The sequence below is a fragment of the Rhinolophus sinicus genome, chromosome 3 (genome assembly GCF_057876585.1).
Source record: "Rhinolophus sinicus isolate RSI-liver-muscle chromosome 3, RSI-T2T, whole genome shotgun sequence".
Taxonomy (NCBI): Eukaryota; Metazoa; Chordata; class Mammalia; order Chiroptera; family Rhinolophidae; genus Rhinolophus; species Rhinolophus sinicus.
The window spans coordinates 50,043,831-50,057,500 of NC_142503.1; the positions used below are offsets into that span (position 1 = coordinate 50,043,831).

Sequence of the window (13,670 nt, forward strand, 5' to 3'; positions counted from 1 at the left end):
CATTCTGGTTTTTTTTTTACCTTTTATATGTGATCTACAATGTTTTAATCAATGCATCTTCTCTTCCTTTCTAATTTTTACAAATCATGTGGCTTTCTATACAAAAGGAACGGACTAGCATATGCTATCTTAGAGCCTATTACTACCTATTATTACATGTCAGAAGGTAAATACAATTTCAACTGGTTTGAAAAAGGTTAGAAAAACATTAGAAGTTTTCTGATTATAGAACAATCTTAATAAAAATAGTAACTTGCCTAAGTGTGTAAATAAAATAAACACTCTGGGGAATGGTGCCAATATGTTGATCATATAACTAGTTTTAACATTTCTAAGTTTATCCTAGTTACTGTAGTTTTCAAAAGCATTTCAGTCCATCAAAGTTGGGCATCAAGATTTGTAAAGGAACAATGAGATTCAAAAATTTATTCAGCAGGTGTAATAGGCCTTGCAATGAGATCAAAATTGCATGTAAAGAAACATTTTATTTTGCAACACAAAGATTTTTGTGTTATTAAACACACCAATTTTTTTTTCTTGGAGTTAACTACTCTATAACACAATTAGAAAATCTACCTAGTTTGAAAGTGGTTTCTCTTTCACTAAACCCATTGCTTGTATACATACTACAATACTTAAAATATTTACTTTAGAATAAACTTCAGCATATGAACTTTAGGATTACAAACAATTTCTTATTAAAAATGCAAAGACAAATGTTCTTCATGTGCTAGTTTATTCATCTTATTATTCAGAGATAATTTCATAATGACAATTATCAATAGCCAATTACAATACCAGGAAATTCACAGAAAATTTTGCAGAGACCTTGTTGCTTTGGCATTTAATTCTAAAAAGTATGCTATCCCATTTTTACATACCAAACTCAGAGGTCTTTTAGACTACTTCTCGGCTAATTTTTGCTTATTGTGGGAGGAAGATTATTTCCAATGAACTTTAAATATCTAATTTATGTCCCTCATTGTTGAAAAAGAAGACAGGACAGACGAAGTAGCAGGATAGAGAAAATGCTACATGGATTCAAGTGTTGAGATAACTGACAGTAAAATATATGTTCTTTGGTTAGCAAAGCGAAAAGGGGGGAAAGTATTGCATACATGATAGATACACACTAGCATTCTAAAGCAGGAGATAAGAATGTCAAGAGTGTGTTCTTCCCCCACTGCCAGATGGAAGGGCTATTATTATAAATGAAAGGCAGCAGCAGTGGATGCCAGGCACTTTTGTTGTGTGCCAGGTTCTGAAGTCCAGATGTAAGCAGGTTACCCCTGGGACAGGACAGGCTTCAGCTCCCGCAGCAGAACAGAGCCAATCACAGTTTTCTCAGTGTTTATGATAAGCTGTGCTGTAGAGCCTTCCTTCAGTTCCACTGTGACTAGCAGCAGTGACCCACTGTGCACAGTTTTAGCTGCAAATCTGGAAGAAAAAAAAAAAAAGAGAGAGACCTTTTATCATGCAGGGGGAAAAAGAGACAGCATAAATTCAAATAGGTTTAAAATAACTCTTTTTCCTCAATAATTTATTACAGGTTCCCTACTGCCAAAAACCCAAAGCCAAGCATTCTTCTGAAAAATCAATGAACTGCCCAGCGCCATGCTTACCACAAGCCGGTGATTTCAGTGCATCCTTAGAACAGAAAGTCTACTTCACTTATTAGTTTGAACAACAGATGCATGTGACTAATTCTCCATTCCTATAATTTGGGAATTCATTTACTATTTAACATTTTACCAGGCATAGGGCCATTTAAAATAAATCACTGTATTTTTATGTTTAAAGCATGTTAAGAAAAGGTACCTTTCTCAAAGAGCTTGACATTTTAAATTCCTCATATCTGAAAATGGTTACGCAGGACGTTAGATAATTTAACGTACGTTATAATAAGTTTCAATGAATTCATGTATGTTAAAATATTTCAAATTCGGTCTCTAATGTTGATGACATGTAACAAAAATCACGTGACAGCCAAGTGCAACATCACAATCTCTCTTTTAATATTTTGTTTTTAAGGCTTGAACATGAGATCCTTCTTTTGGTTTTAGGGGGCGTCTAAGGCTCCATTACTAAATTCCAAGACATGAAGAACCTACAAATGACATGGAATTACAAGCAAAAAGTAGCCTTTTAAGCACTGCAATTGACTGAAAAGCCCCGTTGGAGGGACAATCCTGCCAGTTCACTCTGCACGCACAGTTGAGCCCCAGAGGCGTGGAGGAAGAGGATGGACGCTACCCTCCTAGGCCTCCATTTTCTGCATGGAGCATGCTCCACACATTTTTTTGGGGGGGAAGGGGGGAAGGGGTTTGATTGCAAGGATGACTGGAGAAAAACAAAGTTGCTGCACATGAGCTTTTGAAAACACTAACAAGTGTAGAGCAGGTCCGTGACCTGCTGTGACCCCACTTTGCAGGGCCAATCCCCTTTCCCCTTTCTGTGTGACACGTGTCTGAATCTGAGCCATCTGCCTCAATTTGCGCAACATCTTCAGCCACAATGGCACCCAGTTAGCCCTGACAACAGCTCACAATACATAAAAATAAAACGGCTGCGCTGACAGCACGCTGTGGACTATTCAAGAGCAAACCAACTGGTCAGTGTCTCATGTCTGACAATTAGCATGGGCCTTGCACAGAGCCACGGCGTCCTCAGGGATCTGTTTAATTACCATCAACATAAAAGGAGGAGTTTATCAGGAGACACTCAGAAAAACTTCACTCCCGACTTAATTAAAATATTAGCCACTTAAGCAGGAAGCAGATTCTCTTTAAATGAAAAGTAATTTCTTTTGAGTTTTTTTTTGAACTGACATGAAGATCTCATAACACATTAGATTTTTTTTTGAAATCTAACAAGCCATTTTTGGCCTAAATAGAACCACGAAAATCAGTTTTCCAACAATAATTAGAATAATGCATCAAAAGCAAAACAAATATGCTAATTTTACTAAAATGAAAATATTACCAACACTTTTAAGTTGTGTTTTAAAATGTTAGCTAATGGGTTGTTGATAAAGCATGTTAGAAACCTTCCCACTCATTTACTTGTGCACTCTCTCCACACATGGAAAGCTACTCTCTCCAAACATGCTGAAGCCTTGTAAGAAATCCGACAAATCAGTTTTTCTACTGAGAGAAGCAATTGTAAGTAACCAGTTTAGGAACAGACATCATACCAATGTTTTAAAAGAGGTTTTATGAAGCTGTTATACATATCCATCTGTTCTTCAGAGGTCCACACAATAGATTAGGAACTGGGTACCCCAATTTCATTTTTGAGAGATCACAAAGCTCACCAGCCCCTAAATGACCTCTTTTTTCTATCACCTCTGCTGGTCTATGCATTTCTTTTGTCTAAATTTTTGAGGTCCTATGCTTCACTGGGAGAATCCTGTTTCTGTATTTCTGTTAAATCATGTCGCCAAATGATACAAGGTGGTTCTATTGTCCTTTATGTAACTTTCTCCACAGATTTGGTCATCACCAAATCTTCATTCAACAAATATTTCAACAGTGGCCCCTATTTCTGACAGGGTTGTTATTATGTAAACAATAGTCATATTAGTCCCTTTATTTCCTTAACACTGCTACCTTGGGACCATGGAGAAGGAAATTATGTCTGAATAGGAACACAGAAGCACTGTTATCGGAATTTCAGGGTTACAGAGCCCCAAGGCACATTTTATCTCCTTTCTATTAAAAACTTACAGTCGAGGTTAGAGTAATACAAACTCAGAAGACATAAATGTCAATTTTGAGGTCAGTATGTTTCCAAAGATTAAAATTAGTGTCTTGTACATGTTTTTGAAATCCCACTACCACAAAATTCTCAATACTGTAAAGAATAGGGGCATGAAAGAAAAGAGGCATTTGCTGCAGTGCAAACATGCTAAGCAAGTCATTCTCGCAATAAAATCTGTTAGCTGATGTAAAAGCTACTGCCTTTTCACTGGGTCTCCATGTTCGAGTGAGTGGGCACGAGTGGGGGGAGCAGAAGACTAGCAGATCAGATGTTCTGATGTTCTCACTTCATAGTTCCAAAGGATGAACTTAATGGGAACATAGCATGACTACAATGTGTTTGTTTTGGTCCATGGGAAGCAAAAGCCACTCCCCACAATTTATTGATCATGTAACTCCCAACTTAAAACACAGTCATGGAAAGACTACTAGTTAGTAACAAGAACTAGCTAGCTTTGGGATGCAAGAAATATTGGTTATAAAGACAGCTTGGGTCAAATACTTACAGACTAAATATAATGGCTGACCTCAGAACCTCTGTTCTGGGCCTCAAACTAAGATCACAATGTGACAACATTTTTCCAGAAGGCATGTGACGTTTTTGATCCTTATAATGATAATAGCAGCAACCACTTATTAAGTGCTTTGTGCAGTGGGCACTATGTACTTCACTTGTGTTTTTTCATTTGAGTCTATGAAGCAGATCACTATAGAGGAGGGAACTGAGGCCCACAGAAGTTGACGAACTTGCTCACGGACACAGGGCATGGGAATGGTTAAGCAGGAATTTGAACCCAAGCATTCTGATTCTAGATCACATACATTTTCTTAAATCTATGCAAAAATACACCCTTAATATTTGTTTTTTATCTGTCCATAAAGTTTTCTGATTTACTTAATATGCATATAACCTATTAATGTTCCAAAAACTTTAAAAAGGAAGATTTGTTTCCCTTTAAAAATCGTGTACTTGACTTTGTAGTATTCTGTAATTCAAAGCACCTTGCACGATACTTTGTCATAACATATTTTTAATTTCTGCCCTCAGAAATTTAAAATATTTTAAAAATCTCCCACCACCCACTCCCTCAAAATAGACACCAGCAATGAAAAAACACAAAACTTTCTTGAATGGAGCTGTAACATAGGAAGGGACTACCAGGCGACCAACCAACCTTAAACACCAGTAACACCACAAATGATAACAAATAAGTGGATGACAGTTAAAGATGTATTGCCTATGGATGGTGGGCTCCATGTTATTAAAAGGATACCATCTAGGTATTTTTCGTAATTTTTCATTTGCATCCTACTATCAAGCACTTGCTGTGTGTAACAACAATTGAGAAGATAAAATCATCTGTATTTCATTTTATTAAAATTTTTGTCTATTATCTTCTCTTGCAAATGACATTTTTATCTTTGAAGCCTATTCTTAAGATTAAAGAAAAAGACAAATAAGCTGGTTGCCAAATCTAAAAAAAAGTATGAACCACTCTTCAAAAAAAAAGTTAATTTGTCTTAACTATTGACAGAATTATGAAAACAGGTCAAATTAACAAGAACTATGAACAAATATATTATTTACAACACATGGACTTATTTCCTTGTGCACTTAAACCATACCTTTTTTTTTAAGATTCGTGAGAAGTTAGTTATGGACCATAAATGGTCTTTGTTAGGAAAAAAAAAGAAATCCTGTAACTGGATTGTTTTAACAACTGAAATGCTAATAGGATAACATGAGTTAAAAAAATGTTTATCTGAGAGGTGGTTTCAACCTCCAGGGTATTCACACACATAACTTTTTTTTACCCAGAATCATATTTGCTACACTTAATGCAACAGATCTAAGACATGCTTTTTTCTTTCTCTTGGATAGTCTTCCTGGTTTCTGATTTTTCTATTCTGAGTTCAATTTTCTTGTGTTTTCTGTTCTACTGGTTACCAGAAGCTGTGACAATGGCCCACTCAGGCTAAAACTTTTTTTTTTCCTACTCTGTACATGAAGCCTTCAATTACTGCCTGCTGAAGCAGACAGAATCCTATTAGTAAGAAAGACGATCACAAGATGCACTGCCCTGCCCTAGCTGTATAAAAATAATTAGTCCAAAGTTGACAAATGTGTAATGAAGGTGCACAATGATTATATATGTAAGAAATACTAGTTTGAATAAACCTCCTAACAACATATACCTAAGCATGGTCATGCAGAGCATTGTTTTTCAAATTCAAAATGATAAATCCTTATTAGTTTGAGTTAATATAACAGAACATTTTAAACAAGCAGAGGATTTATAAGTTGTAAAAAATTCCTTTTGTTGACTATAAACTTGTATTTTAAAGTTAAGCCCATTACACTATTGAATCAATATTGAGAAAAAATTTACATGATTTAACTTTAGGAAATTTATCTAATGCAATGTATTTTTCCGTTATTAAAAAAAAAAAACAGTCAGCAATATTGTAGTATTTTCCTTTAATGTTCTGATGAGAAGAGCTGAAACAAAAAAATAAGCTCCCATCACAATTTAGGAGCCTCTATTTTCAATTCTAATCTTTGGAGATAGTATAAAAAAGTGATTCCCTACTCTATTTGGTCAACGATGCATTCTCTTTCTTTGTGCTGGAAAGCTAAAAAAATCTGAGTGCACTTTCTCAAAGAAGGCACTAAACATTCCAGTTATTCCAGAACATTTTTGGTTTTGTCTGTTTGGTGGGGGTAGGGTGGGATGGGGCTTAACAACAGAAAACCAAATTGTAAAATAAAGTCTTACCCCATTCTCTTTGATTCCTTCTAAAATTGTCAACCCAGAAGGAAAGCCATCAAGATTACCTTTCTTTCATTTTTACATGAAAACAGTCATATATTCCTATTAAAAAAACTGTTGCATTGTTACATCACAAGCGGTCAAATTAAATAAAACTTAAAGATTATTTTTAAAGCAAAAATCAGTTGTGCAGTATGGTTACTTCTGAAATATCCAAATATGCCTTCCCTGTAAAAATTAACTGAGGTCCACATTTGTTTTTCAATGAAATGCTGCTCACAGAGCCTGCAGAGATCAAAGCAGTCAGATAAAAAGCAGTGCTGTCCTCTAGTGGATAACCACCAACCTGTAAAGAATTCTGATTTCACAAATCTTCAGTCCTGTTTGAGATCCCAAATTTATTATACTGTAGAAAAGACCAAAGCCTGGTACATTTATATTAACAACTGTTACGTAAAATTCTGTTTTAAGACAGATAAAGTATGGTGACTATAGTATTAGGGCTTATAAAATTAGGGCACCAAGACATCAAATGTTTTTTTTTCTTTTCTATTGTTGTCCTTCAAAATTATCCAGTACTTAAATATTCCATAGCTACCAGGGAAAAAGAAAGAAAAGAACTAACAAACGACAACAATAACCCAAAGGTTGATCAACCTAATAAGAAATGGAAATATCAAATACCCCACCAAGAAGTGACAATGCCATTCATGTTTGTAACCCCAGCACTAACGATATCTAACAAAGTTCTTTAAAAAACATTGAATGGAGTAACACAATATAGATATTTTAGGATGGAAACAATAGTGTACACCAGTATTTGCCCCTATTAATAATCATTAAACATGTATATGATAACAGTGATTCATCATGAATTTAAGGCCTAGAAATGAAACAAGTTGTTCTTTATATGTACTTAAATAAAAAGACTTTTATTTTAAACCTGAAACAAATAAATTGTTTTTAAATGTGTTGATAAACTAAAAAGTTGACTGCCAGGTTGCCATGAACACACTTTTCCATTCATAGCACCAGACTCTCCTAATAGTTAAGGACCTAAGTAACAATAGCAAAACAACATTTATTCTACTAAGACTGTAATCTCTCACAAGTTGTTCAAAACATGCAAATTAAACATAAGTGACAGGGTAGACAAAATCCAAACCATAGATTAAGATATATGTAGGGGGTGGAAGAGATGGGGGTAAGAGGGGGTGGGTGGGAAAGGATTATAAATACTGAACACAAGTTAATAATGAAAGCTGTTCTAGGGTCTTATTGAATAAGTTAAGGACTGAAATAGAATCATAGCAGAGGCAACGTTTTCTGTTTTCACTCAAATATCACATTTTCCCCTTATAGGGTCAATTTGTTGTTCACGAGAGGGCCAAATGGGTAGGTAGTATGACAAATGTTTTTAATACTATACTGTATATGAATGTCCGAGTTCCTGAAACTGGGTTAAAATGTGAAATACTTGAGACTGCTGAAAGACAAATTTTTACTTATGGTCCAAGACTGTTTCATAGATACCATTAACAATATACTCTCTTGGTGGAGCACACTGGGATATAAGAAAAAAACTAAATCAAACATCTTGCCTACTGGTATCCTTAATGACTAATCTATAAAAAGGAAATACATAAACATAGGAAAATGTATTTTAAAATGTGTCATGGGGCTATCATTAATTCTTGATAATTCAGGGCAGCTTCAAACTGGATTTTGGAACACTTGCCATATAACCAGTGCAGATATGCAGCCATATCTGCACTGGCAGATTCCTGGGCCCTGTACCAGATGTACTGAATCTGAGTTTTTGGGTGTGGGTCCTAGGAAACTGAGTTTTACATAAACTCCCTCATGACTCTTTCGTACAGAAAAACCTTAGAGATTTTGGAGCTATCAATTTTTAGCTTTCTGCTTTTGGGTCACTGTACATTGGTATCTTTATCAAAGAATAAGCAATGTAACAAAAGCAACTGCATCTTGGTTTCTACATTACTGAATATGAACCTCTTTCACCAACCCTCACTGATCTCTTACTCAGTGGAATACAAGAAATTTTTCCTGGCCCAGGATGAACCTAGAATTCCCACTGCTGATCTCTCTAATCACCTCCCCTAAAACACATTAAATCTTGTATCCATTCATATACTAGTTTACTGCTGTTCATTCTGCCCTTTGTATATACTTTACTTATGTATTCGTTTATTAGTAATGTCTTAAGTAATAAACTTTAAGATTTTTACAATGCACAGCATACCTCATATATTGTAATAGAAATATCTAATACAGGACGTTAATATATTCCGCTGCCTCTTTAATAAATGCTTTTTGATGATTTTTTTGATTCTCATTTCTGTATTACCATTATCATGTGATAAACGTAATTTGGAAAACAGCAAACTGGCACAATACCATAACTCTGTAGATCTCAATAAGATGATTTTGCTCTGAAAGAGCAGCTTTTTCCATCAGCAAGGAAGTACCACAGACATGAAAACAAAGTTAAGTCTTTCAATAGTATACTGGTTAGCTTTCTGGTATTATCATTCCTTTAGAAAATTAAAACTAAATGTCATATAATCTAACAGTAGATATGCTTTTTCAATTGATCTTTAGAAGTTAACTAGGTAAGAAATGCTTCTGGCTTTTGAAGTGAATTCCATAAAACTTGTGCTCTTTTAATTGACTTTCTCTTAATGGAGGCCATTTTCTGTTGATGTGTTAGGAGCCATTTTCTATTATATACTCAATTAAAATTTCTACTTATACTATTACACACTGCTGCATATGAACGAAGATTCACTTTTTCTTAGCTAATTCTTATATTAAAATGTTTTACTTGGTATTTAATGTAAAAATATTCAAATTTTGAACAGTAGTAAGAATAATTTATTCCAAAACTAGAAAACGGGAACTTTATTCATTGAACGTCCAGAAAGACTACCCTAATGTTTATTGAAAAGTCCTCTCAGAAATAAAAGATCCTGAAAAATTAAGTAGAACATACGTCAGCCAAGATTAATTTATCTAACTGAAATTTTTATCTTAAAATGCTAACAAAGTGCTTTTTATACTTGTTTTTAAAGTAATCTTAAATGGATTAGAACTAATAAATACAGGAATGGCTTTGGTCCTACTCTTCATACACTCAAAAAAGCAATCATCAAAGAAGAATTAAGGAGCCACTCAAAAATCTCACAGGTATTTCAATATTATTAACAATTATAATATATATGTATATAAACTTATATACGCGTATATAAACTTATTAATCCCACAGGGTAATATAATACTGAACACTACAGTTAAAACATTTCAATAAAGTGGTAAAATGTAAATTTCTTTTATAATACAAACAGTAATTGTTATTTCATCTTAAATGAAATTAAAAAAGGCATTGGTGCAGATTTTATTAACAATTTTTATTTTTAATTGTTAATGAGTGTAAAAAATGGCAAGATGTTACATACGCAGGGTAATAATTTTTATCAATTTCTATATGAAAAGTGCAAATATAACTCTAGGTATTTATAACCCAAAGCTTTCAAAAATTTAGAACATTATTATAATCATACTTTCACTATAAAAGTATATGTAGAATATTTTCAATTAAGTATGAAGAGGCTTGTGAGGTAAGACGGCACAGCCTAGTGTTAATTATATACAGGCATTTTTTTCATTTCTGACTGTAGTAACTTGGGCTCCACCCACAAGTAACAGAGCCAAACACCAGGCTGCTGATGATACGGCTGGATCAGAAAAGCATGAAGACACTGGATATGCATGAAGACCATAACCGTTACGTTTGAGGGCAAACTCTGCATTCCAAAGCCAAATATAAATGGTTCTTAGTTGTGTGTCTCCCCTGCATTAGTATGGATAATTGAGAATTGACTATAATTTAATAAATTGAACAGACACCACCAAAACAATTTACAGGTAAACTATGCTTTAGTAAGAATTACACAACTGTGCTAAGTGCCTATCTTAGTCTATTTCCCAACAGGAAGATAACCTTCATATTAGTTGGCTTTGAGAAGGCAATGTGGCTATTTTCTTCCAAGAAACAAAAATCTGGAAAGCTGCCATTGCTTTCAGAAAAGTTAAAAACCCACATACAAAACAAAAACTAAGTTAGAAGTTTGAACGTAAATAAGGGTTGCCCTATATCTTTTTGTGCATTACAAAAGAATACACTAAAACAGGACTGAAATATTGCTAGATGGTAGAGATGTCAGGTGAAATTTCATACTGTAGAAGCTAAAAATTAGTTGATGCATACTTTGGTGTTTTAGTTAATTTCAGTAATTCAAACAAAATCTATAAATAAAACACAACAACTTCTGCTAGAGAAAATCACCCAGGAAAGTGAAAAGAAGTATTTAAAGCAGAAAACAATTAAAACAGGAAAACTCAGAACCAAAATATTTTCACTGGAAAGACTTCTGTTAATTTCCCCTCCATTGGAAAATGTAACTGACAGATAGTTGTTATTTGCATGGTAGTACCGGTATGACGACCTTGCGTCCATTTTATTATTTTATCACTGTCCTACATGAGCTAGAAAGGACTTATCATTAATTAAGAAAAGGAAGTATCAGATCTCTTGAGCCACTTAAGGACCTTCCTCTCAAAAACAAACAAAAGAAAACCCCAAAACAACCCCCCCCCAAAAAAAAAAAGTACAAGGTAAATTTGTTGTTTTTGACTAGCACATAGTTTTCATTCTGTCACGATTAGTAAATGAAGTTAGGCAACTCTGGATAAAGGCAGATCAAGAACTGAAATCAGCTCTTTTGATGTCAAGTCCAACGTTCTTCCACAGATAACACACAATTTCATTTCAATCGCTTTCTTTTCCCTGCCACACATTTCCAAACAGATGAGGAACTTAAACTTCAGGAGAAGTTATAACTTGGCCAAGATTACCGAGCCCAGTAATGGCAGAGCTGAGTCTAAAACTCAGATCGCCTGCAGTACTCTTCATACGGGGCCTGTCTTGCCCTTGTATTAATAAAAAAAACTGTTTTAAAGGTTGGAAGGCATTCCCTTAGATCTTAAACTTATCATGTATATATATATATATAAATATATATAAATATATACATATATATACATATATATATATATATATATATATATATATATATATATAAAATATATATAGTGGCAGACATACAACACTGCAGTGGAATGGCAGAGGAATTTAAAGACGGCTTGCAATGAATTCACTTAAGCTCACAGAGGACTAAGTAACAGTTGCATGTTTGTTTAAGGGGTAATTATTTTTATCTTTATCTTCATTTCAAGCCACTGGCATTCACACAAAGAGGGCATATTAATCACATTTTCTGTGACCTTTTAGGACAAATAACTTGGATTTCATGCATTAGGTGCTTGGTAGTGAAGACAGTCCTGGTCTCAGAAACAGAAGCTGCACTTGGCCCTATGTTGGTTTTCTAGCAGTTCCTTCTTATCGAAAGCAGCCTTAGGGGACTGCTGTCAAAAGGAAATCTGTATGTAGTACCTAAGCTTCCCCTCTATCAAGTAAAAAAGTCAACTCCACTGCTTTATAGGACATGTTTTCCTAGAAATCCACTGAATCTGATGAAATAAGATAAATTCTCAAGTATATCTCAAAAAAGGTATCTTTACAAATTGTCACGCTATTATAAAATCTGGTACACTATATATCCTGTATCTTTCAGGACAGCCCATTCCAGGTGCCAAGGATTGTATGAAGTAGGGAAGAAGGCCTTAACTCAAACAAATCATCAGAAAAAAAAGGGGGGGCATATATATACATAAATATATATATATTTAGGGGTGATTTTCAAGGAAAACTATGAATTGAAAACTATGTATCTACACATGTATAAAGTTATCTCCACATCACGTGCTGGTGAACCTACCTGTGTATATTATCTTGGCCAGAAGGAACTACACCTACGTTGGCTACATTTACAACCTTCTGAAGGATCACAGAGGAAGTGAAATTCTGTGGTGCAATGATGATTACAGCAGAAGTTTCATTCATTCCTGTTAGCATTCCTATAAAAGCAAAAAGAGACTCCCTGTTACTAATTTCTTTATGAAAATCACATTAAAACAATTTTAAGCTCATAGCCAAAATTTAAAAACTTTTTCAAGAAATACTACTTCAGAATATAATTTACAAGATAATTACCATAAAATTAAAATGAACATAAACTTTCAAAAATTGTTAAAAATCCTTATTGTGTAGGAAAATGTATAAAAACGCAGTCAAACATCACTCATAATAAATCTGATTTTAAATACTACAGGATAAAAACACAGAACCACAAATATGAGATTTCAATTTCAGTCACTTTAAAATATACTCAATTAATTTGGCTTACATAAACTATTAAGCTTTGACTTTTTATTAATAAGAATTCTTTTCCCCTGTCTTTTTCAAAGATCTCTCTTGCCAAATGCTGCTTGAGAACAAATCAAGGTGATTCTGAAATAACTAGCAGCATTACCCGATGAATGGCTTCAGTATGTTAGATCAAAGTTATCTCAACGACTGAAAGTCACTGAACAGTTATGTGGTTCCAAAAATTGTACACGTCTGTAAGCTATATTTAGTTGTAATGGTATAGTGAATGGCACTATAGTTACTGACAAAACACCAACTGAAAATTCTGAAAGCAAAACATTTAAAAACAAAGAAAAAAATGTGAATAGAAAACCTTAAATCCCAGAGATATTTCAAATTATATTTAAGAAAGAAATTAAGTTAAGCAAAATCATGAACAAAAACCATATACGAGTTAACACAGACATGCCGTTAACATCAAAATCTCAGTAAAAATGTTCAGTGAACATACTCAATAATATACCCAACACTTGGTAGAGACATTGAAATTTAGTACCTGGGTTAAAGTAAACAAAATAATTATAATAAATGTCACCTATTTGGATCTGTGATATAAATCGCTGACACCTAATGATATCTACTAAAAATGATAATCTTCTGAGACATCTGATATGTGCAAAATAGTTTACAAAATTTTTGAAAATGGTAAAATTTGACTTTATGTTTTCAAAGGCTCTGCACTTCCAGGGTTAAGTATTTAATTTAGTTATTTACTGCAAATGCAACCTG

The 13,670-nt window shown here is 33.9% G+C and overlaps 1 protein-coding gene across 2 annotated transcripts in view; it reads right to left on the minus strand.

Annotated features, from left to right (window-relative positions):
• Positions 1-717: 717 nt before the first annotated feature.
• AP3B1 (adaptor related protein complex 3 subunit beta 1) overlaps positions 718-13,670 on the minus strand; it is a 218,325-nt gene continuing 205,372 nt past the window's right edge. The window contains exons 26-27 of one of the 2 annotated variants that reach the window (XM_019728166.3): positions 12,451-12,589; positions 718-1,437 (exon numbers count right to left, since the gene is read on the minus strand). In XM_019728166.3, the coding sequence (XP_019583725.3) occupies positions 1,284-1,437; positions 12,451-12,589 (293 nt within the window). In that variant the 3' untranslated portion in view covers positions 718-1,283. The remainder of the gene's footprint in view (positions 1,438-12,450; positions 12,590-13,670) is intronic. The other variant, XR_012495075.2, reaches the window with a different exon arrangement.